The sequence below is a fragment of the Macaca fascicularis genome, chromosome 19 (genome assembly GCF_037993035.2).
Source record: "Macaca fascicularis isolate 582-1 chromosome 19, T2T-MFA8v1.1".
In the NCBI taxonomy this organism is placed as follows: Eukaryota; Metazoa; Chordata; class Mammalia; order Primates; family Cercopithecidae; genus Macaca; species Macaca fascicularis.
The window spans coordinates 15,592,335-15,618,185 of record NC_088393.1 but is presented as its reverse complement, the minus strand read 5'-3'; the positions used below and the strand labels follow the sequence as shown (position 1 = coordinate 15,618,185).

General features: G+C 56.8%; 1 protein-coding gene across 1 annotated transcript in view; it reads left to right on the top strand.

Annotated features, from left to right (window-relative positions):
* Window positions 1-1,598: 1,598 nt before the first annotated feature.
* Window positions 1,599-25,851, top strand: part of NOTCH3 (notch receptor 3) — a 41,775-nt gene continuing 17,522 nt past the window's right edge. Inside the window, exons 1-24 of the mRNA XM_045379701.2 lie at window positions 1,599-1,801; window positions 5,150-5,228; window positions 10,552-10,694; window positions 10,773-11,111; window positions 11,204-11,326; window positions 11,414-11,647; window positions 13,080-13,235; window positions 13,334-13,519; window positions 14,166-14,279; window positions 14,522-14,635; window positions 15,172-15,405; window positions 15,522-15,632; window positions 16,823-17,015; window positions 17,094-17,245; window positions 17,475-17,588; window positions 18,041-18,196; window positions 20,695-20,920; window positions 21,353-21,554; window positions 21,687-21,834; window positions 22,261-22,445; window positions 23,017-23,149; window positions 23,230-23,487; window positions 23,571-23,689; window positions 24,435-25,000. Coding sequence (XP_045235636.2) covers window positions 1,690-1,801; window positions 5,150-5,228; window positions 10,552-10,694; window positions 10,773-11,111; window positions 11,204-11,326; window positions 11,414-11,647; window positions 13,080-13,235; window positions 13,334-13,519; window positions 14,166-14,279; window positions 14,522-14,635; window positions 15,172-15,405; window positions 15,522-15,632; window positions 16,823-17,015; window positions 17,094-17,245; window positions 17,475-17,588; window positions 18,041-18,196; window positions 20,695-20,920; window positions 21,353-21,554; window positions 21,687-21,834; window positions 22,261-22,445; window positions 23,017-23,149; window positions 23,230-23,487; window positions 23,571-23,689; window positions 24,435-25,000 — 4,397 coding nt within the window. The 5' untranslated portion in view covers window positions 1,599-1,689. The remainder of the gene's footprint in view (window positions 1,802-5,149; window positions 5,229-10,551; window positions 10,695-10,772; window positions 11,112-11,203; window positions 11,327-11,413; window positions 11,648-13,079; window positions 13,236-13,333; window positions 13,520-14,165; window positions 14,280-14,521; window positions 14,636-15,171; window positions 15,406-15,521; window positions 15,633-16,822; window positions 17,016-17,093; window positions 17,246-17,474; window positions 17,589-18,040; window positions 18,197-20,694; window positions 20,921-21,352; window positions 21,555-21,686; window positions 21,835-22,260; window positions 22,446-23,016; window positions 23,150-23,229; window positions 23,488-23,570; window positions 23,690-24,434; window positions 25,001-25,851) is intronic.

The following is a 25,851-nucleotide window of genomic DNA, read 5'->3' as shown; positions in this document are numbered from 1 at the left end:
ATCCAGGAGGCGGAGCTTGCAGTGAGCTGAGATCGCACCACTGCACTCCAGCCTGGGCAACAGAGCGAGACTCCGTCTCAAAAAAAAGAAAAAGAAAAAATTAGCCAGGTGTGGTGGCACACACCTCTAATCCCAGCTACCTGGCAGGTTGGGGGGGATGGGGGCTGAGGCAGGAGACTCGCTTGAACCCGGGAGATGGAGGTTGCAGTGGGCCAATATAGGGCCACCGCACTCCAGCCTGGGTGACACAGCAAGACCCTGTCTCAAAAAAAAAAAAAAAAGCCGGGCGCGGTGGCTCAAGCCTGTAATCCCAGCACTTTGGGAGGCCGAGACAGGCGGATCACGAGGTCAGCAGATCGAGACCATCCTGGCTAACCCAGTGAAACCCCGTCTCTACTAAAAAATACAAAAAACTAGCCGGGTGAGGTGGCGGGCGCCTGTAGTCCCAGCTACTCGGGAGGCTGAGGCAGGAGAATGGCGTAAACTCCGGAGGCGGAGCTTGCAGTGAGCCGAGATCCAGCCACTGCACTCCAGCCTGGGCAACAGAGCGAGACTCCATCTCAAAAAAAAAAAAAAAAAAAAATCAAGAAAAGGGAATTGATCAAATTGAGCCAGATGGGCTGAGGACCAAAGATGTGTGGCGTATGGGGGTGGGACTAGGGGGCTCGGGAGACGCTTTGAGAGTCACAGAGGGTAGTGAGGAGGAAGTGGGTTGCTTTCTGGGAGGGCTGAGAGTAAGAAGGGTGTGTGTGTGTGCATGTGTGAGCACACACGCATGCATGTGACTCCTAATGTGTGTCTGAGGTCTGAGGCTGCAAATGTACTCCTAGGCTCCTGGCCTGGTTGAGTGGGTTTTAGCGGTTTTTTTGTTTGTTTGTTTGTTTTGTTTGAGACAGGATCTTGCTCTGTTGCCCAGGCTGGACTGCAGTGGCATGATTTCGGCTAACTGCAACCTCAGCCTCCTGGGTTGAAGCGATTTTCCTGCCTCAGGCTCTCGAATAGCTGGGACTACAGGCCTGCACCACCATGCTCAGCTCATTTTTGTATTTTCAGTAGAGTCGGGGTTTCACCATGTTGGCCAGGCTGGTCTCGAACTCCTGATCTCAAGTGATCCATCCGCCTCTGCCTCTCAAAGTGCTGGGATTACAGGCGTGAGCCACCGCGCCCGGTCGACTTTTAGGTTTGTGAGTGTTTTAGATCAGTGAGTCTTGGGGAATCTTGGTGCATGGGCTTGCATTTGTGCGTCGGTGGCTGTGGGTCCATGAGCCTCTCAGGACGTGACTGGTCTCAGTTTCCAGGGTTTCTGGGAGGCTGTGTTTTTGTCCCAGCTCCAGAGGTGTCCCGCTCTGGGTGTGTATTGGGGGATGGGGATGGGGTGCGTGGGCGTTCACGAGGTTGGGTGTGCCTGCCACTCCGGGTTCGGCCCGCGTCTCACTGCATGCTCGGCCTGGGTTTCCGAGGGTCCGCGCGTCCCAGGCCGTGCGGGTGGAGGGTGGGCAGGGACCCCGGGAGGCCGGGCGGGGGGCGGGGGCGCGCTGGGCCGGCCCCGGGGCGGGGCGAGCCTTCGAGGGCTGGGGGCGGGGCGGCCCGGCCGCCTCACTTCGGCGAAGTTGGCGGCGCGGAGGCTGGCCCGGGACGCGCCCGGAGCCCAGGGAAGGAGGGAGGAGGGGAGGGTCGCGGCCGGCCGCCATGGGGCCGGGGGCCCGGGGCCGTCGCCGCCGCCGTCGCCCGATGTCGCCGCCACCGCCACCCGTGCGGGCGCTGCCCCTGCTGCTGCTGCTAGCGGGGCCTGGGGCTGCAGGTGAGGGGCCGGGACCTGGCGGATGGGACGAGGGCGGCAGAGGGGGAGTGCAAGAACCCCCAAGGCCGGGGCTGGGGGGGTTCATGGGAGGCAGGAACCAGGGTCGGGGAAGGGGCGCAGAAGCCCGGGGCTGCATGCCAGTCCTGGAGGTCCCAGAGGTTCAGAATGAGGAGGACCCCAGAGGCCCAAGGAACGGGGACCCTTGAGCGATCAGAGCAGAAGATGAAGGGACCCAGGAGTCCGAGACTGGGAGGTCGAGGTGCGGGGATCAGGGACTCGAGGTGGGGAGGGTGTACAGAGTCCGGGACTCGTCCCCATCCAACTCACGCCTGGAGTCCTGGATAGGTTATGGTTGGAGGCCCAGGTACTCCTAGGCCGGGGACCTCTCGCACAAAAGCCCCCCCACCCCGCCCCCGACACCCGGGGCGGGCCGGGCCAGGCGGGGGGTGGGGAGGGGGCGCGAAGTTCTGGGAGCTCTGAACTCGGAGAAAACTTCCCAGACCGGCGCGCAGCAAGACCCGGAGCCGGATTCGGAGCCGGAGCCTCGGCGGCTCGCGCGCCCCCTCCCCCGCCCGCAGCCCCGCTCCCTCCTCTGGCCGCGGGGACCCGGAGGCCCTGGGACCCCGCCCCTGCACGGGGAGGGGAAGGGGCGAGGACTCACGTGCTCCCCTTCGGCTCCAGCGCCCCCTCCCCACGGCCGGAGCCCCTCCCCAGCCGGCCAGGGGCCCCCCGCCCCTCCTCTTCTCCTCCCTCCCCTCCCCCGCTCGGGACAATGGCCGCGCCGTCTAGACACCCCCTCCCCCCGGCCGGCCTCGCGCTTTCTTTGCCAGACAAAGCGGGACCCGCGGCAGGGCCGGGAAGGGGGCTGCGGGGGCACCCCCCTCACCGCTACGGGAGGCCTGGTGGGCGGGGGAGGGGCGCCGGCCAAGGCCCCTGGCCAGGGGTCCCAGACGCCACTGTGCGGCTTGGCGCTGGGTGGAATGGGGATTTCGGGAGTGAACGGCCTCCCCAGCCCAGCCCCGGGGCCCGGACGGGACAGGACCGGGCAGGAGCAGCCGCCTCCGCCGGACCAGCGGCGCACACACATGGCCTGTGACACACTCGTTGGCACACACAGTTCTAGGTCACGTAACAGAGATGCAAACCAGCACACACACAGCACACTCGCAGACATGCACACCTGGCCCAGGAAAGACACACCCGGCTTCACGCACACAGCTCACACATTGACATACATGCACACACAAATATGATCACACATACTGTGCATCGCTAGTGCAAGGTGTGGTACACACGCTGCCTGCACACACTCAGCACACAGATGAAGACTCAAGGACATGCTTACACCCAGCTCACACATGCAGATGGACAGACACAGCCAACCCATACACAGACACACTGGTGCACACACAGGTCACACCAACACACAGCTGTACACCCAGATACACGGTTCACATAGACGCACAACAGACACAGCCTGCATACAGACAGCACACACATCTGTGCACTCCTGTATGGGTGTGCAGCTCATACACACATGGGCACACCCACGCTGACATGAATGTACAGATAGACTCACATGTAGCTGCACAGGGACACAATAGATGCATGCCCAAATCCACATACAGACTGACACAGAAGCCCGTGCACGCACACACATGTGGCTCACATTACCTACAGCTCAGCGTGACCCATAGCCCATGTTACGAGACCCACAGCGTGAGTTCACGAACACCCACAGGTCCTGGTGTGGGTGGTAGTGTCCAGTCGGCTTGTTCTGTGGGGAAGGCGACATATATCATGTACGCCCATGCTCAGGATCAGTTCAACTCATTCTGTCACTCACCCTCTTGTTTTCTTTTTTTTTTTTTTTTGAGGCAGAGTCTCACTGTGTTCCCAGGCTGGAGTGCAGTGGTGCAATCTCGGCTCACTGCAACCTCCGCCTCCCGAGTTCAAGAGATTCTCCTTCCTCAGCCTCCTGAGTAGCTAGGATTACAGGCGCCCGCCACCACGCCCAGCTAACTTTTGTATTTTTAGTAGAGACTGGGTTTCACCATGTTGGCCAGGCTGGTCTCAAACTCGTCCTGTCCTCAGGTGATCCATCCACCTTGGCCTCCCAAAGTGCTGGGATTACAGGCGTGAGCCACCACGCCTGGCCGCTTTCTATTTTTCTTTCTTTCTTTTTTTTTTTTTTTTTTTTTGAGAGGGAGTCTCACTCTGTCGCCCAAGCTGGAGTGCAGTGGCGGGATCTTGGCTTACTGCAAGCTCCACCTCCTGGGTTCATGCCATTCTCCTGCCTCAGCCTCCTGAGTTGCTGGGACTACAGGCACCCACCACCACGCCCGGCTATTTTTTGTGTTTTTAGTAGAGACGGGGTTTCACCTTGTTAGCCAGGATGGCCTGACCTCTGATCTGCCCACCTCGGCCTCCCAAAGTGCTGGGATTACAGGCGTGAGCCACTGCGCGCGGCCCGTTTCTTTCTGTCCTTCTCTGTCTTCTCCTGGTCTATCTGCTTCTAGTTCATTCTTTTGTGTCCGTCTGTTTTTATCGATCTTCCTTTCATTCCATCACCCTCTCTCTGACACGAGCACGCATGGATGTACACACTGTGTCCCCACACCTGATCCAATGCACACAGTTCTCCACTAGCTCAGACCCAGCCACACCTTGGACCTGTCTGGCAGGACAGTTAGACTATGCCACACCCTAGAGGGCCACAGCCTTAGGGATGGCGATGTTGGACAGGGCAGCACATGCCTTGTGCCAGTTGCTCCTCCCTTCAACACACACCCTATTCCAGCAACGCCCAGCGCTGGCTGCTCCTGGAGATGCTGTGCTCACTCGTGGGTACATGCCTTGGTCCCTCTCCCAAGAGCACAACGCAGGCCTGCCTGGCTGGAGTAGATGCCCATCAGGGAAAGGAAGGCCTGTGGCCCTAGGACCCCCTGCCCCTTCCCCTTCTGTTACCCCTGAACCTGGACTTGAAGCCCCAGACCTCCCTGTAACACTCAGCACCCTTACTTCCTGTCTCGGCACACCCCATTCTGCACATCTTGGCTCTGGCAGCTTCCCGAGCCCCCACATCTGGCACAAGACAGCCCCTCCTCCTGCCCGCCCCTGCTTTGTGGTTCCCAGGGCTCGAGCTGGCAGGGACAGCTGCAGTCTCAACAGCTGGGGCTGGGGCGGGGGGGCCGTGGGAACTGTGGATGGGGGGACTCCCTGCATCCGCAGAGACGCCCCCAGCCCCATGCAGCTGTTGCCTGGTGGAGGGAGGGAGGGGTTTTGTCACTTGGGCCTGGGGTTCCTGGGCACCTGGCTGATCCTCCACCTTCCTTCGCCCCCACACAGTCCCCCCTTGCTTGGACGGAAGCCCGTGTGCAAATGGAGGTCGTTGCACCCAGCTGCCCTCCCGGGAGGCTGCCTGCCTGTGAGTGCCTGGCTCAGAGCCACCAGTGGGCCCTGTGTGGGGGGTGTGATTTGTCTTCTCCCTCTGCCTCTGTGTTCACCGTGGATGTCTCTACCACTTCCTACATGTGTGTGGCTTGGGCAACCTCTCGCGTTTCTCCATTGGAAACTGACCAGGGGCTCTGCAGTCTTCTTGGCCTGGGTTCAAGTCCCACATCATGTTGCTGACCGGCTAGGAATTAAACTCTTTATGTCTCAGTGTCATGGTCTGCAAAATGGACCTGGTAATCCCAGCTTCACAGTTCTTGGCCACCTGAGGTCACATGTAAAGCCCCCCATGAGGCAGGTATTATTCAGTCAACAAACTCTCAGGGACCAATGGCAGTGGCTCACACCCTCCACGCCCCTCCCGTCTCTCAACATTTAGTGGTGGGGGACATAGGAGGCCTATAATACATCCCACACTGTCACTTACTTGCACCTGTGAAATAGGGTATGCTTCACCCTGGCGACTGTGAAGGGGCTTAACAATTTAAGAAGGCTCTAACAATTTGTTAGATATCGCAAGGAAAGGCAGGGGGTTGCAGGGAGCAGAGCAGAGGCTGGGAAAAAGCTGAGGAGAGACAGAAAGAGCTCAGTTTGAATTCTGGGGTCTGGGACACCTTGAGCATTCAAGCTTTTTGAGCCTCAGTTTTTGCATCTGGAAAATGGGGCAATAATAACTCCTGTATGCACTCAGCATACATTAACTGCTCAGAATACAGTATGTGCTCAACACATAGGCATTATAAATAATAATGGTAGGGAGGCAGGAAACAGGTGCTCTAAGGAGAAGTCTCTCAAGGTTATGAGGAAATGCTTGGCTCCTTTCATGCTATCATTAATAACAGCAGTTCACGCAGTAGCCATTAATTGACTCATTAATGTATTCATTTATTCAGCATCATGTGTGCCAAGTACTGGGTCAATCCCAAGCTGGGTGGGTCTAGGGTGAGTTTAGACCCAGAGGAGCTGCTTTGAAGTTACACCTACATTTATTTTGGCTGGATCTCCCACTCAGGCTCACCTTTGTGGAGGGCTGAGCCTGACTGAGGGGGTTTCCTGGGTGGGGCTGGAGGGTCTGCGATGGTGGGGCTGGATGGGGAAAAGTGTGACCTTACCTGGAGCCACACACCTGGGAGGGCGAGCGGTGGGGCCGGGCGCCTGCGCAGTGGAGCTCCGCGCCTGGAATACTGCCGACAGGTGAATGCGCCCGCGGCTGCCCCGCCCTTCGACAGGTGAATCACCGGCGTGCGCGGCGCCCGGAGCCCGGATCGCCCGGAGTGGAGCGGGCTCAATCCTCCGAGCGGGGCTGTGGGAACCACTGCCTACACTCCCCCCAACCCCCACGAGTCTCTTTCATGGTCTCAAATACTCAAGTCCTTTCAAGGATGCCCCAAGCTGTCACCCCACCCATGGATCCCCCAAGACTCCCCCCCTCTGACCGCAGAAGTTTCCATAGACCTCGTCCCCATCTCCTAGTCCTCGCCTCACCCGCTGTGCCCCCCCCCGCCCCCGACCAGGTCTGCGCTCCCCACTCCGTCTCCCCCAAAGCTTAGGCCGTGGGGCGGGGCGCGGGCTGGGGCTGGAACCGGCCCGACCGGTCGGCGGGGGCGCGGGACTCAGAGCGTGGGAACCCGCCCGAGGCGTCGGGAGGAGGCCCGCGCGGGTCGCGCCCTGCCTGGCGGTGGGACCGGCTATCCTCGGCGCCCAGCTCAGCGCGCCCCCTCCCGACGCGCGGTCGCGGCCGCAGTGGTCGCCCTGCGGGCCTTGGAGGAGGGGGCGGGAGCTGTGCCCTCGCCTCCCAACGCCACCCGCACCTCTGCTTGCTCGGCCGTGCCCCGACCTGTTTCGCTGGGGGCCGGGGTGGGGGGGATCTTGCGGGTGACGCTGACTGAGTCAGCCGCTTGTTGAGCTCAGTCGCAGGCGTCTGGGACAAGCCGGAGGGAGGACAACCGCGCCAGGGACGGGGGAGGTAGAGGGGGGTGAGGGTTGGCAGCGTTGGGGGGCGGAGCTAGGACTCTCTGGCTTCTCCAAGCCCCTCCCTCTGACCCCGCTAGAGCCCCTTGGAGATTTCCAGTCTTAAGACCAACCCCTCCCAGTTCCAATTTCTCACACTCCTTGGTGGGCTTGGGGAGCGGGGTACAGGTTGAAGGACCACCCCCACAAAGATGAAGGTACCGAGAGTAGTGTCAGTTCCCCAACCCTCCACCTTCCCATCCCTTCATAGGAGGCTATATAAGTCCCAGGGAAGGGACTTGAGGGTTTGTGGGAGCCCTGCTGTCTGTCCCTGTGAGTGAGAGTTGCTCATTTCCGCCTCAGATGCTGTGGGTTGGTATCTTGAGTGTTGGCCAGGCCATGGGGTCCAATTGGTGTGTCCCTCTATGTGTGTAGCTGTGGTTTCTGGGCCTATGTGTGCTTGGGTGGTTGTATCCTGGGGTCTGAAACTTTTCTCCTTTCTTTCTTTTCTTTTCTTTTCTTTTCTTTTTCTTTTCTTTCTTTCTTTTTTTCCTTTCTTTCTTTCTTTCTTTTCTCTCTTCCTTCATTTCTCTTCCTTTCTCTTTCTTTCTTCTTTCTTCTTTCTTTCTTTTCTCTCTTTCTCTTTCCCCTTCCTTCCCTCCCTCTCCCTCTCCTGCCTTCCTTCTTTCCTTTCTTTCTTTCTTTCTTTCTTTCTTTCTTTCTTTCTTTCTTTCTTTCTTTCTTTCTTTCCTTTCTTTCCTTCTTTCTCTCCTTCCTTCCTTCTTTCTCTCCTTCCTTCCTTCCTTCCTTCCTTCCTTCCTTCCTTCCTTCCTTCCTTCCTTCCTTCCTTCCTTCCTTCCTTCCTTCCTCTCTCTCTCTCTCTCTCTCTCTCTCTCTTCCTTTCTTTAGATTGAGTTTTGCTCTTGTTGCCCAGGCTGGAGTGCGGTGGCTCTATCTCCACTCACTGCAACCTCTACCTCCTGGGTTCAAGCGATTTTCCTGCCTCAGCCTCCCGAGTAGCTAGGATTACAGGCATGCGCCACCACACCCAGCTAATTTTTTGTGTTTTTAGTAGAGACGGGGTTTCTTCGTGTTGGTCAGGCTGGTCTCAAACTCCCGACCTCAGGTGATCCACCTGCCTCTGTCTCCCAAAGTGCTGGGATTACAGGCGTGAGCCACTGGGCCTGGACAAGGGTCTGAGACTTTTGATTTGCTGTTCCCTCTGCCTGGAATGCTGTTCCCCATAAATCCCCATGGCCCCCTCCTTACCTTCAAATGTCTGTGAAAACAGAATTCTACCTCCTCAACCCCATCATTCTATCCCTTAGCCCTGTGGTTTAGCTTCCTACTGCTGCTCTAACAAATTACCACAAACTGGGTAGCTCGAACAATAGTAATTCATTGCCATGAAGTTTGGAGGTTGAAAGTCTGAAATCAAGGTTTCGGCAGGGCTGAGCCTCTCCATGGGGACCCAGGGGAGAACTGACTCTTGCAGCTTCCGGTGGCTCCAGACGTTTCTCAGCTTGTGGCTGTCTCACTCCAGTCCCTGTCTCAGTCTCCTTCTCTTCTTTCTCCCACCCAAATCTCCTTTTGGCTGCCTGTCTCATTTTTTTGAGACAGAATCTTGCTCTGTCACCCAGGCTGGAGTGCAGTGGCGCAATCTCAGTTCACTGCAGCCTTCAACTCCCAGGCTGAAGCGATCCTCCCACCTCAGCCTCCCAAGAAGCTGGGACTACAAGTGTGAGCCACCACGGCCAGCTGATTTTTTATTTTTATTTTTTAAATGGAGTCTCTCTCTGTCACCCAGGCTGGGGTGCAGTGGCATGATTTTGGCTTACTGCAACCTCTGCCTCCCAGGTTCAAGCGCTTCTTCTGTCTCAGCCTCCTGAGTAGCGGGGACTACATGTGTGCACCACCACACCCAGCTAATTTTTGTATTTTTAGTAGCGATGAGGTTTCACCATATTGGCCAGGCTGGTCTTGAACTCCTGACCTTGTGATCTGCCCGCCTCAGCTTCCCAAAGTGCTGGGATTACAGGTGTGAGCCACTGCACCTGGCCTTTTTTTTTTTTTTTTTTTTTGAGATGGAGTCTCCCTTTATCACCCAGGCCGGAGTGCAGTTGTGCAATTTCGGCTCACTGCAACCTCCGCCTCCCGGGTTCAAGCGATTCTCCTGTCTCAGCCTCCTGAGTAGCTGGGATTACAGGCTCCTGCCACCATGCCAGGTATTTTTTCTTTTTTTTTATGGAAAAAAGGTCTCCCTATGTTGCTCAGGCTGTTCTCGAACTTCTGTCTTGAAGTGATTGTCCTGTCTTGACCTCCCAAAGTGTTGGGATTAGTCGTGAGCCTTTCGCTTGTATGAACACTTGTTACTGAATTTAGGGCCCAGGTGAATACTTCAGAATAATCTCATCTTGACATCTCTCATTTAATTACATCTACATAGCCAGGTGTGGTGTCGTGTGCCTGTAGTCCCAGCTACTCAGGAGGCTGAGACAGAAGAATTGCTTGAACCCCGGGAGATGGAGGTTGCAGTGAGCCAAGATCGTGCCACTGCACTCTAGCCTGGGTGACAGAGCAAGACTCCGTCTCTTAAAAAAAAAGAAAAGAAAAGAAAAGAAAATAATTACATCTGCAAAGAGTCATTAAAAAAAAAAAATAAGGTCCTAGTCACAGGTTCTGGGACATGGACATCATCTTTTCAGGGGCTGCCACCCAACTGACTACATCCTTCATGGTTCTGATGGCTTTCACCACCCCCTGCCAGCATGTTGTATATTAATTTGTTATTTCTATATGTTCTCCTTGCCTGGACCTTGCTGCAAGGATCCAGAGGGGTAGGGACCACTTTCATTGTGTTTGTTGCTGTATTTGTATTGCTCAGGACATAGTAGGTACTTAGTAAATCTTCACTGCATGAATGAATGTGTGTTTTGTTTTGTTTTGTTTTGTTGGGACGGAGTCTTACTCTGTCACCCAGGCTGGAGAGCAGTGGCACGATCTTGGCTCACTGCAACCTCCACCTCTGGAGTTCAAGTGATTCTCCTGCCTTAGCGTCTTGAGTAGCTGGAACTACAGGCACACACCACTATGCCCAGCAAATTTTTGTACTTTTAGTGGAGACGGGGTTACACCATGTTGGCCAGGCTGGTCTTGAACTCTGACTCCAAGTGATCTGCCCGCCGCAGCCTCCCAAAGTTTTGGGATTACAGGCGTGAGCCACCGCGCCCAGCAAATGTGTGTTTGCTGCACTGTTTCCCTGTGTGTTTCTTGCCTGTCTGGTGTGTATCTTTGTGTCTGGGGCCATCCTGCCCTGTGCTGCCCGACCAAGCCACCTCTGCCCACAGGTGCCTGCCTGGCTGGGTGGGTGAGCGGTGTCAGCTGGAGGACCCCTGTCACTCAGGCCCCTGTGCTGGCCGTGGTGTTTGCCAGAGTTCTGTGGTGGCTGGCACCGCCCGATTCTCATGCCGGTGCCCCCGTGGCTTCCGAGGTGAGAGGGGAAGAGTCTGGAGGGGAGGCAGGCGGGGGTGTGGTCAGTACCAAACTAACCCTGTCCCGTTCCCTCCAGGCCCTGACTGCTCCCTGCCAGATCCCTGCCTCAGCAGTCCTTGTGCCCACAGTGCCCGCTGCTCAGTGGGGCCCGATGGACGCTTCCTCTGCTCCTGTCCACCTGGCTACCAGGGCCGCAGCTGCCGAAGTGACGTGGATGAGTGCCGGGTGGGTGAGCCCTGCCGCCATGGTGGCACCTGCCTCAACACGCCTGGCTCTTTCCGCTGCCAGTGTCCAGCTGGCTACACGGGGCCTCTATGTGAGAACCCCGCGGTGCCCTGTGCGCCCTCACCGTGCCGTAACGGGGGCACCTGCAGGCAGAGTGGCGACCTCACTTACGACTGCGCCTGTCTTCCTGGTGAGTGAGCCCTACTCAGGGGAGGCAAAAGGGTGGGCGAGGGGACATCAGGCCAGCCCAACGGTGACCATCCTTGCCCCCTTCCCTGCTAGGGTTTGAGGGTCAGAATTGTGAAGTGAACGTGGACGACTGTCCAGGACACCGATGTCTCAATGGGGGGACATGCGTGGATGGCGTCAACACCTATAACTGCCAGTGCCCTCCAGAGTGGACAGGTGGGCACTGGGGCCAGAGGGAGTGGGGAGGCAGGCCTCAGGTGGACATGCGCCAGGTAGCTGGACTGCTGCGTCTGTTTGCCACAGGCCAGTTCTGCACGGAGGATGTGGATGAGTGTCAGCTGCAACCCAACGCCTGCCACAATGGGGGTACCTGCTTCAACACGCTGGGTGGCCACAGCTGCGTGTGTGTCAATGGCTGGACAGGCGAGAGCTGCAGTCAGAATATCGATGACTGTGCCACAGCCGTGTGCTTCCACGGGGCCACCTGCCATGACCGCGTGGCTTCTTTCTACTGTGCCTGCCCCATGGGCAAGACTGGTGAGTGGCTGTTTTCTCTGCAGGGAGCCGTGGATGGTTTTTAGGGGGGGCAAATAAGAAGTCTGACTTGAGTGTTAGAAAGATTATGCTAGGCTGGGCACAGTGGCTCATGCCTGTAATCACAGCACTTTGGGAGGCCAAGATAGGAGGATCGCTTGGGCCCAGGACTTTGAGACCAGCCTGGACAACATAGTGAGACCTCATCTCTACAAAAACTTGGTAGGCTGGGTGTGGTAGCTCACGCCTGTAACTGCAGCACATTGGGAGGCCCAGGTGGGTGGATTGCTTGAGTTCAGCAGTTTGAGACCAGCCTGGGCAACATGGCAAAATCCTGTCTCTACCAAAAATACAAAAAATTATTTGGGCATGGTAGTGCATGCCTGTAGTCCCAGCTACTCTGGATGCTAAGGTGGAAGGATGGCTTCAGCCCAGAAGGTGGAGGTTGCAGCAAGCTGAGATTGAGCCATTGCACTCCAGCCTGGGAGACAGTGTAAGACCCTGTATTTAAAAAAAAAAAAAGAGGCCGGGCGCGGTGGCTCATGCCTGTAATCCCAGCACTTTGGGAGTCCGAGGTGGGTGGATCACGAGGTCAGGAGATCAAGACCATCCTGGCTAACACAGTGAAACCCTGTCTCTACTAAAAATACAAACAATTAGCCAGGCTTGGTGGCACATGTCTGTAGTCCCAGCTACTTGGGAGGCTGAGGCAGGAGAATGGCGTGAACCTGGGAGGTGGAGCTTGCAGTGAACCGAGATTGCGCCACTGCACTCCAGCCTGGGTGACAGAGCAAGATTCCGTCTCAAAAAGAAAAAAAAAAAAAAAAAAAGATTACGCTGGAGGCGGCTTTAGAGGGGAAGTTGCTGGGAGAGGAAGCCTGGGAGAGACTTAGGAGGAGGCTGACATTGCACTGATGCATGCAGAAGCCATTGGAATTGGGGAACTCCTGGGAGTTACCTTTGGAAGTGGCAAAGATCAGAGAACATGTTTAGGAGGGGAACATGGATATAGAAAGAGGGCATAACATGGCAGAGGGTATTACAGAAGCAAAGACTGGAAGGTAGGCGTGGTGGCTCATGCCTGTAATCCCAGCACTTTGGGAGGCTGAGGCAGGCAGATCACCTGAGGTCAGGAGTTTGAGACCAGCCTGGCTAACGTGGTGAAACCCCATTTCTACTAAAAATAAAAAACATTAGCCGGGTGTGGTGGCGCATGCCTGTAATCCCAGCTACTCCGGAGGCTGAGCAGAAGAATCTGGGAGGTGGAGGTTGCAGTGAGCCGAGATCGCACCATTTTAATCCAGCTTGGGCAGCAAGAGCGAAACTTCGTCTCAAAAAACAAAACAACAACAACAACAAAACAATATGCAAGGGGTGTGGGCCTTTTGGGCAGAGCAGGAAGGTCTGCCTATGACTTCTGCCTACCACTTCCCAGGCCTCCTGTGTCACCTGGATGACGCCTGTGTCAGCAACCCCTGCCATGAGGATGCTATCTGTGACACGAATCCAGTGAACGGCCGGGCCATTTGCACCTGTCCGCCCGGTTTCACGGGCGGGGCGTGTGACCAGGATGTGGACGAGTGCTCTATCGGTGAGGGGAGCTCCATCGTCTGTGAATGGGCCAGGAAAGAGGGGAGAGGAGGGGGTCCCGTCCAGCCACGCCCACACTGAACGCACTCTATCCGGCAGGCGCCAACCCCTGCGAGCACTTGGGCAGGTGCGTGAACACGCAGGGCTCCTTCCTGTGCCAGTGTGGCCGTGGCTACACTGGACCTCGCTGTGAGACCGACGTCAACGAGTGTCTGTCGGGGCCCTGCCGCAACCAGGCCACGTGCCTTGATCGCATAGGCCAGTTCACCTGTATCTGTATGGCAGGTGGGTGGTGGGCGTGGCCTGGGCGGGTCCTGAGGCAGGGGGCGGGGCCAGATAAGCCCGCGGATGGGTAGCTGAGCAGAATGGGGTGGAAGTGGGTTTGGAGTGGGACCCTTAAGAGACTGAAGCCCGGAGGGAGGTGGGGTCGGGGCCAGAAGGGAATCCTGTGTGATTCTGGGGGCTTGGTCAAATGGAGTCAGTAGAACCTCAGGTGGGCTGGGAGTATTCTTGGCCTTAGGACCCTCTCGGGAAGGGGTTGGGGCTAGAGAGGCAGAGTTGGGGCTGCTGTGAGGTCAAGGTGAAGCCTGCAGACAGTCTTGCAGTGAGCCTGGGCAAAGGCTATGGGGGCCCTGGGGCTGGGGGCTGGGGACTGGGGACTGGGGAAAGGGCTTAGTCTGAGGACTGGGGAGAGAAGGAGGAGTTTGAAGGCAAGGCCTCTGCGAACACCCATGAGCCTTGGGCCAGTTGGGACCACAGCTGGGTGACAGTCCAGGCTGAAAATTAAGGTTGGGCTGGGAGTGTGGGAGGGGGGACGAAGGCTCGGGGGATTTGTCGATGAGTAGGAAGGGAAGGGAAGTACTTCCTTCCTTGCACCCCGTTCACACCATAGGGCAGCCCCCACTTTCCTAAGCCCTGTGCCCTGCCCCAGGCTTCACAGGAACCTATTGCGAGGTGGATATTGACGAGTGTCAGAGTAGCCCCTGTGTCAACGGTGGGATCTGCAAGGACCGAGTCAACGGCTTCAGCTGCACCTGCCCCTCGGGTGAGGACCTTGGGAGAGGGAGCCTGAAAAGACATATCTGGGAAGGGGCGAAAACTCCAGGGTGGGAACCTATAAAACCACATTAGCGGATAACTTACAATAGAAATCACAGGTTATGAAGCACATTGAAGTTAATTTAAATCCAAGTAAATGGGTTTTTCCACCCAAACAAGGCGGGGCTGGAGTGGGGTGTACTGCTCTCAGCCTTTCTGGGCCTCTGCTCATCCCACTCCCCACCCCAGGCTTCAGTGGCTCCACGTGTCAGCTGGACGTGGACGAATGCGCCAGCACACCCTGCAGGAATGGCGCCAAGTGCGTGGACCAGCCTGATGGCTACGAGTGCCGCTGTGCAGAGGGTGAGGCGGGCCAATGACAATCCGACGAGAATCAGGAGGCGGGGCTTGTGGGCGACAGGGCCAATAACAGACTTGGGGAGAGCTTGGGGGCAGGATTGTAGCAAGGCAGGACCCAGTGACAGAGTTGGGGGGTGGAGCCAATAATGCATATAGACTGACATAAGGCTACACGTGGAGCCAAAGGGTTGGGCTGGGCACAGGGTGCATGTAACTGAATGGGGAGGGCCCAGTACCTTCCCCTGTCACCTGCCGTCTGCTCACATCTCCAGTAGGGGGTGGGGCAGAAACAGGGCTGGAGGTGGGGCCACAGCTGGGGGTGGGATTTAACTGTGGGAGAGTCTTGGCTAGGGACAAATTCCGGAGCTTACAGCGGGGTGGAGTGGAAGTAAGTGGCGGGGCAGGGCCTGTATTGAGCCTGCCTCCTGACAGCTTGATGGGCAGGGCCTCAGATAGAGCTGAACCAGGATTGGTCCGAGGCCTCACCTGTGGGCAGGCCCCTGGCAAGTGGGCGGAGCCTGACACTCTTGGCCCCGCAGGCTTTGAGGGCATGCTGTGTGAGCGCAACGTGGATGACTGCTCCCCTGACCCATGCCACCATGGTCGCTGCGTGGATGGCATCGCCAGCTTCTCATGTGCCTGTGCCCCTGGCTACACGGGCACACGCTGCGAGAGCCAGGTGGACGAATGCCGTAGCCAGCCCTGCCGCCATGGCGGCAAATGCCTAGACCTGGTGGACAAGTACCTCTGCCGCTGCCCTTCTGGGACTACAGGTGGAACTGGGGGCTGGGGCAGAAACAGCACTCCTGAAGGGGCACAGAGGGTGTGGGAAGGTTGCATTTAGGGGGGCACAGTGGTGACTGCTCCATGCCATGTTCCTGGCCACCAGGTGTGAACTGCGAAGTGAACATTGACGACTGTGCCAGCAACCCCTGCAGCTTTGGAGTCTGCCGTGATGGTATCAACCGCTACGACTGTGTCTGCCAACCTGGCTTCACAGGTGGGCAAGTGGCTGCCATGGAGAGGGGGTCCTTAAATCGAGGGTGAAGTCGCTTGTTTCTGTGGGCCTGTTTTGCCCATATCTTTGCAGACTCTTGTCCAACGAGGTTGTCCGTGCTTTGCCCTGAGTCTGTGCTGTCTCATTGGCATAAAGTTGTTTAGATATTATTCTGGAGGCCAGGCGTGGTGGCTCACGCCTGTAATCCCAGCACTTTGGGAGGCCAAGGCAGGTGGATCACTTGAGGTCAGGAGTTTGAGATCAGCCTGGCCAAAATGGCGAAACCCCGTCTCTACTAAAAACACAAAAATTAGCTGAGCGTGGTGGCGGGCGCCTGTAGTCCCCGCTACTTGGGAGGCTGAGGCAGGACAATTGCTTGAACCCAGGAGGTGGAGGTGGCATTGAGCCAAGATTGTGCCACTGCACTCCAGCCTGGGCGACAGAGTGAGACTTCATCTAAACACACACACACACACACACACACACAAAAAAAAAGAAAAAAAAAACAAGAAAAGATTATTCTGGAACACAGATGAAAGTGTCCAAACTCAGTGACTAGGTTATTTCTGAATGGGACTAAAGTAATTCTTGGTGGAAACGAATGAGACTTTGCTAAGTGTGTTGGCTCATGTCTGTAGTAATCCCAGCACTTTGGGAGGCTGAGACGTGAGGATCACTTGAGCCCAGGAATTCGAGACTAGCCTGGGCAACATAATGAAACCCTGTCTCTACAAAAAATAAACACACTCCTCAAGACAGATTAGTCAATAAGTAGATAAACACACACACACGCACACAATTAGTCGGACGTGCTGGTGTGCAACTGTAGTCCCAGCCAGTCGGGAGGCTGAGATGGGAGGATCGCTGGAGCCCAGGAGGTCAAGGCTGTGGTGAGCTATGATCACGCCACTGCAGTCCAGCCTGGGAGACAGAGTGCGACCCTATCTCAAAAAATAAGAAGAAGAAAAGAAAAAGAAAGGGACTTCATGGAAGTTTGGGAACCAGAATGATCTGGGGCAAGGCAGCTCTTGTTTGAGGAGGTGGGTGTCCTAATTTGCACAAGAGCTGATGCATTACGAAAAAGAGGTTGTCCTTGCTCGGGGGTGTGGGTGTGCTAAGTGGGGTCAGATCGTCCCTCCCTGGTTGTCCCTGCTGCCTTTGTTCTGAGGTGAGATTGCTTGTCTACTCCCCAGGGCCCCTTTGTAACGTGGAGATCAATGAGTGTGCTTCCAGCCCGTGCGGCGAGGGAGGTTCCTGCGTGGATGGGGAAAACGGCTTCCGCTGCCTCTGCCCGCCCGGCTCCTTGCCCCCACTCTGCCTCCCCCCGAGCCATCCCTGTGCCCATGAGCCCTGTAGTCACGGCATCTGCTATGATGCACCTGGCGGGTGAGGGCCCTTCTCAACCTCAGACACCGCCTCCTCTCCCTGGCCTACCTCCTTGGCCTGACTACCTTCCCCTGCCAGGTTCCGCTGTGTGTGTGAGCCTGGCTGGAGTGGCCCCCGCTGCAGCCAGAGCCTGGCTCGAGATGCCTGTGAGTCTCAGCCCTGCCGGGCCGGCGGGACGTGCAGCAGTGATGGGATGGGTTTCCACTGCACCTGCCCCCCTGGTGTCCAGGGTGTGTACCTCACCTTCCCTCTGCAGCCCCACCAGCACCATTGGCCTCATCTCTCTTCTCCTCTACTCTCTCCTCCCCATATATTGGCTTCTTTTTTGCTTTCAATCATTTCCCTCCAGGAGCTTGGGAGGTGGGTATCGAAGTGGGGACGGGTTGGGGGAGGTGGGGGAGATGGGATCAGGGAATCCCTCAAGGCTGTCTCTGCTTCCTTCTCTTCCACCCCCCACAGGACGTCAGTGTGAGCTCCTCTCCCCCTGCACCCCGAACCCCTGTGAGCATGGGGGCCGCTGCGAGTCTGCCCCTGGCCAGCTGCCTGTCTGCTCCTGCCCCCAGGGCTGGCAAGGTATGTCACCTGCTTCTCTCCCCTCCTCCTCTCCATCTCCTCTGCCCCTTGCCCTATCGGGATTGATGCTGGGGATCTGGAGGGGGACCATCCCCAGCTCTGCCTTTGAGAGAGGCTTCCTTCTGGGAAAGACAGAGCTGGATACAGATCTGCTGCCTGTGTGGGTCAGCCCTTGGAAGAGGAAGGGCTATGGGGCTAGAGATGCTGGGATTCAGGATGGGGTTTGGGGTACAGCTTCCTGGAGGAGCAGACCTCATAGTAGGTATTTGCCACCTACTGAGACAGGGAGACGACCGTTCTGAAACTGCATATGCAAAATGCCCACGCGAATGACAGCATGGCTTATTTTGCCTTCACCCATCTCGGCCTGCAGGTTCTTCCTGAGCCCCAGGTCCCTGGGACCCTGCTCTATACCCTGTAACCCTAGGTGTGACCTTGCTCCCCACCCTCAGGCCCACGATGCCAGCAGGATGTGGACGAGTGTGCTGGCCCCGCACCCTGTGGCCCTCATGGTATCTGCACCAACCTGGCAGGGAGTTTCAGCTGCACCTGCCATGGAGGGTACACTGGCCCTTCCTGCGATCAGGACATCAATGACTGTGACCCCAGTGAGTGCAGGGGAGCTCTTGGGGGTGCTGCTCTGGGGAACACAGTCATTAAGCTTGAACTGTGTGCCTGGCACTGTGCTGTCATTTCATCTTCACAGTTATCTTACTTTTCCTGTTTTATTCATATGGAAACCTAGGCCCATGAAGGTTGAGTGACTTCTAGCCCGAGGCTACGGAACGAGTCAGGGAATGAGCTGGGCTTAGAACCCTGGAGTCTGTGCACTGATTCTTTTTTTTTTTTTTTTTTTTTTTTGAGACAGTCTTAGCTCTGTTACTGGAGTGCAGTGGTGCGATCATGGCTCACTGCAACCTCCGCTCTCTGGGCTCAGGTGCCTCAGCCTCCCCCGTGGCTGGGACTATAGGTGTGCACCACCACACCCAGCTAATCTTTTGTATTTTTTGTAGAGATGGCCTTTCGCCATGTTGCCCACGGTGGTCTCCAATTCCTGGGCTTAAGCACTCTACCCGCCTCCACCTCCCAAAGTGCTGGGATTACAGGTGTGAGCCACCACACCCGGCCTGAGTGCACCGTCTTTGAGAGCAAGCAAGTTAATATCATGCGCAGAGTATGAGATAAAAGGCCCCCCAGAGGCCGGGCGCGGTGGCTTACGCCTGTAATCTCAGCACTTTGGGAGGCCGAGGCGGGTGGATCACCTGAGGTTGGGAGTTCGAGACCAGCCTGACCAACATGGGGAAACCCCGTCTCTACTAAAAATACAAAATTAGCTGGGCATGGTGGCGCATGCCTGTAATCCCAGCTACTTGGGAGGCTGAGGCAGGAGAATCACTTGAACCTGGGAGGCGGAAGTTGCGGTGAGGTGATATCGTGTCATTGCACTCCAGCCTGGGCAACAAGGAAAAACTGTCTCAAAAACAAAAAAACAAACAAAAAGGCCCTCCAGAGGATTCCCCAGGGATGCTGCCCAATAGACAAATAACACAAGGCACATATGCAATTTTAAATTTTCTAGTAGTCACATTAAAAATAAACAGAAACTCGAGATATTAAATTTAATATTATTTATTTATTATTTATTCAGAGTGAGGCTGTGTCGCCCTGGCTGGAGTGCAGTGGTGCGATTTTGGCTCAGTGTAGTCTCGAACCCCTGGGCTGAGGCAATCCTCCTGTCTTAACCTCCTGAGTAGCTAGGATTACAGGCACTCACTACCATGCCTAGCTAATATTTTTATTTTAATTTTGTAGATATGGGGTCTCGCTACGTTGTCTAGGCTGGTCTCAAACTCCTGGCCTCAAACCACCCTCCTGCCTTGGCCTCTCAAACTACTACCACTGTGCCTGGCCAAATTTAATATATTTAAATTTAATTTATTGAATGTATATAATCGGCTGGGTGTGGTGGCTCACGCCTGTAATCCCAGCACTTTGGGAGGCTGAGACAGGTGGATCACCTGAGGTCAGAAGTTCAAGACCAGCCTGACCAACATGGAGAAACCCCGTCTCTACCAAAAATACAAAATTAGCCCTGCATGGTGGCGCATGCCTGTAATCCCAGCTACTTAGAAGACTGAGGCAGGAGAACCACTTGAACCCAGGAGGCGGGAGGTCGTGGTGAGCTGAGATTGTGTCATTGTGCTCCAGCCTGGGTAACAAGAGCGAAATTCCATCTCAAAAAATAAAATAAAATAAAATAAATAAATAAATAAATAAATAAATATAAATGTATATAATCTATTTTATTTAACCCAATATATTAACATGTCATTTCAACATGTAATCAGTATAAAAAGTGTTAATGAGATATTTTACATTTTTTCCTTTTTTTAATTTTTTGGAGACAAGGTCTCACTCTGTCACCCGGACTAGGGTGCAGTGGTGTGGTCATGACTCACTGCAGCCTTGATCTCCCAGGCTCAAGTGATCCTCCCATCTCAGCCTCCCCAGTAGCTGGGACTACAGGTGTGCACCACCACACCCAGCTAATTTTTGTATTTTTTATAGAAATGAGGTCTTGCCATGTTGCCCAGGTTGGTCTCGAACTCCTGAGCTCAAGTGATCTGCCCACCTTGGCCTCCCAAAATGTTGGGATTACAAGTGTGTGCCACCACACCCAGCCTATTTTTTTTTTCATACCATGTCTTCAAAATCTGAAACCCAGTTTGTATTTTACATTTATAGCACATCTCCATTTAGTCACAATTTCAAGAACTCAGTAGCCACATGTGGCTAATGGCCACTGTCCTTGGCTTGTCCCAAGCACAGGAATTAGATCAGGCACAATTAGCAGCATTTGCTCGGCAGCTTAAAGGGACATTTTGGTTCTCCCAACATCCTGCCCTTGCCACATAGGTGAGGTTTCCAGATAAAGGAGGGGACAAGGCCACAGAAGGGGATGGATTTAGATTCCTCTGATCAAATGCACCCCACCCCAGTTGAACCTGGTTTCCTCCTGAATTCTTCTCAATCCAAGGCATATCCCAGTCAGACTGGACTAATGGGGGCAAAGTAGGTGACCAGACTGCCTTCCTCCTGTCCGCAGACCCATGCCTGAACGGTGGCTCGTGCCAAGACGGCGTGGGCTCCTTTTCCTGCTCCTGCCTCCTTGGTTTCGCCGGCCCACGATGCGCCCGCGACGTGGACGAGTGCCTGAGCAACCCCTGCGGCCCGGGCACCTGCACCGACCACGTGGCTTCCTTCACCTGCACCTGCCCGCCGGGCTACGGAGGCTTCCACTGCGAACAGGACCTGCCCGACTGCAGCCCCAGGTGGGCGGGGCCTCTGTTTGGAGCGCAGGGACTCTGACTTGGGATGGGGCCTGGGACCTGGGACGAAGTGGGGACAGCAAGGACTAGGGGGAGTCCTCAGCTTGATACCCACTGTGGACTGTGATGACTAATGGGGCAGGGCCAGGGAAGGAGCAGGGCGTCTGTTTGGAGGTCACCTTGGAGTCTCTGGTGCCTGAGAGGGCATGGCCTCCAGGTGGCTCTCACCTTAGGGCTGAAGTCCCTGGCGAATTGGGGCTAAGGGACTTGGCTGGCTTCTGCTGGGGCTGAAGCTTCTTGCGGAGATAAGGGTCAGGGAGTGGGACGTCCCCAGCGCTACCAGTGGAACTCAGCGCTTCCAGTGGGACTCAGGAAGGAGGGCGGGGCCTGTGAGGGGGCGGAGCCTGATTCTCCCTCCCACTCCTTCCGCTCCAGCTCCTGTTTCAATGGCGGGACCTGCGTGGACGGCGTGAACTCGTTCAGCTGCCTGTGCCGTCCCGGCTACACAGGAGCCCACTGCCAACATGAGGCAGACCCTTGCCTCTCGCGGCCCTGCCTACACGGGGGCGTCTGCAGCGCCGCCCACCCTGGTTTCCGCTGCACCTGCCCCCAGAGCTTCACGGGCCCGCAGTGCCAGGTGGGTGGAGTTACTGGGGACCTGGGGGAGGAGCCTGCCTGGGATCCTAGGAGGGAGAAGCCAAGTTGGAGCACAGTTTCTCCCAGACTACCTCCTACCCCCCAGTACTGACTCTGAGTGCTTCCTCTCCAGACGCTGGTGGATTGGTGCAGCCGCCAGCCTTGTCAAAACGGGGGTCGCTGCGTCCAGACTGGGGCCTATTGCCTTTGTCCCCCGGGATGGAGCGGACGTCTCTGTGACATCCGAAGCCTGCCCTGCAGGGAGGCTGCAGCCCAGATCGGTGAGTGGGAGCACGCGGGCGGGGCTGTGGGGCCTCAGGAGGGGGCTCCTCCAGGTACCTCCTGCTAGTGTGAGTCGAATGGGGGTGCCACAGAGCTTATGCGGCATGATGGGGTGTGTGACTGAGTGGTGTGGGTGTGTGAGCATGTGACAACTGGCTGGGATGGTGTGTGTGTCTGTCACTGTGAGACAGCAGGGATAGTATATGTGCTACAGGGTGTGACCGAGCTGCTGCGAGCGTGGAAGGCATGTGTGTGTGTGTCAGTGATGAGACCTTGCCTGCTGGAAGGATGTGCGACAACCTGATGGAGTGTGGGTGCGATCCTGTGGACCTATTCTAGCAAGGATGTTGGAAGATGTGTGTGATGGAGGCAGAAGGGGGATGTATGGGGTTACCTCTGTTCCTGTGCCACTCTGCTCTTTGCAGGGGTGCGGCTGGAGCAGCTGTGTCAGGCGGGTGGGCAGTGTGTGGATGAAGACAGCTCCCACTACTGCGTGTGCCCAGAGGGCCGTACTGGTAGCCACTGTGAGCAGGAAGTGGACCCTTGCTTGGCCCAGCCCTGCCAGCATGGGGGGACGTGCCGTGGCTATATGGGGGGCTACATGTGTGAGGTAAGGGGGCGCTCCCCAGGAGAGGGAAGAGAGGGTGGGCATGCTTGGGTGTGTCTGGGCACACGTTTCTCTGCATCTGTGACTTGGTGTGTGTATGTCTCTAGATGTGTCTGAGTTTTTGCTTTTGTGACTCTTGGTATATCTGTGGGTGTCACTCTGGGTAGATCTGGGGTGTTTGTTTGTTTTTTGAGACAGGGTCTCACTCTGTCGCCCAGAGTGGAGTGCAGTGGCACAATCTCGGCTCACTGCAACCTTTGCCTCCCGGGTTCAGGTGATTCTCCTGCCTCAGCCTCTCGTATAGCTGGGAATACAGGCACCCACCACCACGCCCAGCTAATTTTTGTAGTTTTCATAGAGACGGGGTTTCACCATGTTGGCCAGGCTGGTCTTGAACTCCTGACCTCAGATGATCTGCCCACCTCGGCCTCCCAAAGCTCTGGGATTACCTACTGGTAGTGCGCTGGACATCCATGTGTCCTTTCGTGCTGGGGTTCTTTGTGTCTTCATGGGTATGTCCAGTTGTGTCTGTGTCACACTAAGCTGAGTGGGTCCCTCTCTTGCCCCACTGAAGTGTCTTCCTGGCTACAATGGTGAGAACTGTGAGGACGACGTGGACGAATGTGCCTCCCAGCCCTGCCAGCATGGGGGTTCATGCATTGACCTCGTGGCCCGCTATCTCTGCTCCTGTCCCCCGGGAACGCTGGGTATGCCAGGGCCAGAGTTGGGGGACAGGATGGGAGGCTGTCTTCATTCCTTCCTGACCACCCCCTGTTTCTTCCCCCAGGCGTGCTCTGCGAGATTAATGAGGATGACTGTGGCCCAGGCCCACCCTTGGACTCAGGGCCCCGGTGCCTACACAATGGCACCTGTGTGGACCTGGTGGGTGGTTTCCGCTGCACCTGTCCCCCAGGATACACTGGTTTGCGCTGCGAGGCAGACATCAATGAGTGTCGCTCAGGTGCCTGCCACGCGGCACACACCCGGGACTGCCTGCAGGACCCAGGCGGGGGTTTCCGTTGTCTTTGTCATGCTGGCTTCTCAGGTAAGCATTGGAGAAGGGGCTGGCCTGGGACCCGGCCTGTTATTCCCCCACTGTGGTTGATCTACATGTTCCTGCTTGCTCAGGTCCTCGCTGTCAGACTGTCCTGTCTCCCTGCGAGTCTCAGCCATGCCAGCATGGAGGCCAGTGCCGTCCTAGCCCAGGTCCTGGGGGTGGGCTGACCTTCACCTGTCACTGTGCCCAGGTAGGTGTGGGTGGCGGCCTTTGGAGGCGGGGCAGGGGCGTGGCCTCTGGAGTAGTGGGGCGTGGTGTCTAGGAGGAGGATATGGCTTTAGGGGAAACTTCGAAGGGGAGGGAGTTTCTGGAAAATGCTGACATTTCTAATGGGTGTGGTAGCTCATACCTGTAATCCCAGCACTTTGGGAGGCCTAGGCGGGAAGATCACTTGAGGCCAGGAGTTCGAGACTAGCCTGGGCAACATGGTGAACCCCTGTCTCTACGAAAAATACAAAAATTAGCCGGGTGTAGTGGCAACCGCCTGTAATCCCAGCCACTCGGGAGGCTGAGGCAGGAGAATCGCTTGAACGTGGGAGGCAGAGGTTACAGTGAGCTGAGATCGCGCCACTGCACTCCAGCCTGGCGACAGAGTGACACTCTGTCTCAAAAACAAAGAACCCCCCGCCCCCGACATTTCCTGGAGGTTTGAAGGAAAAAGGGGGTGAGGCTGGTAATCGGGGAACGTGGCCTCCCGGGGTGGCGGGGTGGCGGGGCGTGTCTGCCAGGTGAGGTCTCCGTTGTGGAAAGGTGAGAGGTTGGGTGGGACATGGGGAGGTTGTGGGGGGCGGGTCTCAACCTTCCTTAATCTTGACCTCTTCTCTTCCCCCTCTCTCCCCTTGACTCTTTTTTTCGCCTCTCCTCCATTTCTTCTCCTCCTTCCCTCCACTCCCCTCCTTCACTATTTTTCCTCCCTCCCCAAACCTGACCCCCAGCCATTCTGGGGTCCGCGTTGCGAGCGGGTGGCGCGCTCCTGCCGGGAGCTGCAGTGCCCGGTGGGCGTCCCATGCCAGCAGACGCCCCGCGGACCGCGCTGCGCCTGCCCCCCAGGGTTGTCGGGGCCCTCCTGCCGCAGTTTCTCGGGGTCGCCGCCGGGGGCCAGCAACGCCAGCTGCGCGGCCGCCCCCTGTCTCCACGGGGGATCCTGCCGCCCCGCGCCGCTCGCGCCCTTCTTCCGCTGCGCTTGCGCGCAGGGTTGGACCGGGCCGCGCTGCGAGGCGCCCGCCGCGGCACCCGAGGTCTCGGAGGAGCCGCGGTGCCCGCGCGCCGCCTGCCAGGCCAAGCGCGGGGACCAGCGCTGCGACCGCGAGTGCAACAGCCCGGGCTGCGGCTGGGACGGCGGCGACTGCTCGCTGAGCGTGGGCGACCCCTGGCGGCAGTGCGAGGCGCTACAGTGCTGGCGCCTCTTCAACAACAGCCGCTGCGACCCCGCCTGCAGCTCGCCCGCCTGCCTCTACGACAACTTCGACTGCCACGCCGGTGGCCGCGAGCGCACTTGCAAGTGAGCCCATCCACCCGATCGATCCATCTATGCATCCATCCCAGTCTGTCTGTCCGTGGGCCCTGCCTCTCTTTCTACCTGCCCACCCACTTGCCCGGTCTGTTTCTCTGTGCACCCTATCTGCCCATCATTGTGTCCCATGTGTCTGTCCGTCTGTCTGTTCATCCATGTGTCCTGCCTATCTTGTTCTTGTTTCTATCTGCGTATGCACTTCTCTGCCCCGTTTGTCTGCCCTTTTCTCCATCCAATAATTTCTTTTTCTTTTTTTTCCCCCCCGCAAGACGGAGTCTTGCTCTGTGGCCCAGGCTGGAGTGCAGTTTCGCGATCTCGGTTCACTGCAACCTCTGCCTCCCAGGTTCAAGTGATTCTCTTGCCTCAGCCTCTGAAATAGCTGAGATTACAGGCGTGAGCCACCGTGCCCAGCCGAATTCCTTTTTTTTTTTTTTTTGAGACTGAGTCCGGCTCTCTTGCCCAGGCTGGAGTGCAGGGGCTCGATCTCCGCTCACTGCAAGCTCCGCCTCCTGGGTTCAAGCGATTCTCCTGCCTCAGCCTCCCAAGTAGCTGGGACTACAGGTGCCTGCCACCACGCCTGGTTAATTTTTTTTTTTTTTTTTTTTGTATTTTTATTAGAGACAGGGTTTCACCATATTGGCCAGGTTGGTCGCGAACTCCTGACCTCGTGATCCGCCCGCCTCGGCCTCCCAAAGTGCTGGAATTACAGGCGTGAGCCACTGCACCTGGCACCTTTTTTTTTTTTTTTTTTTTTTTTGACAGAGTCTTGCTCTGTGGCCCAGGCTGGAGTGCAGTGATGTGATCTCAGCTCACTGCAACCTCTACCTCCTGGGCTCAAG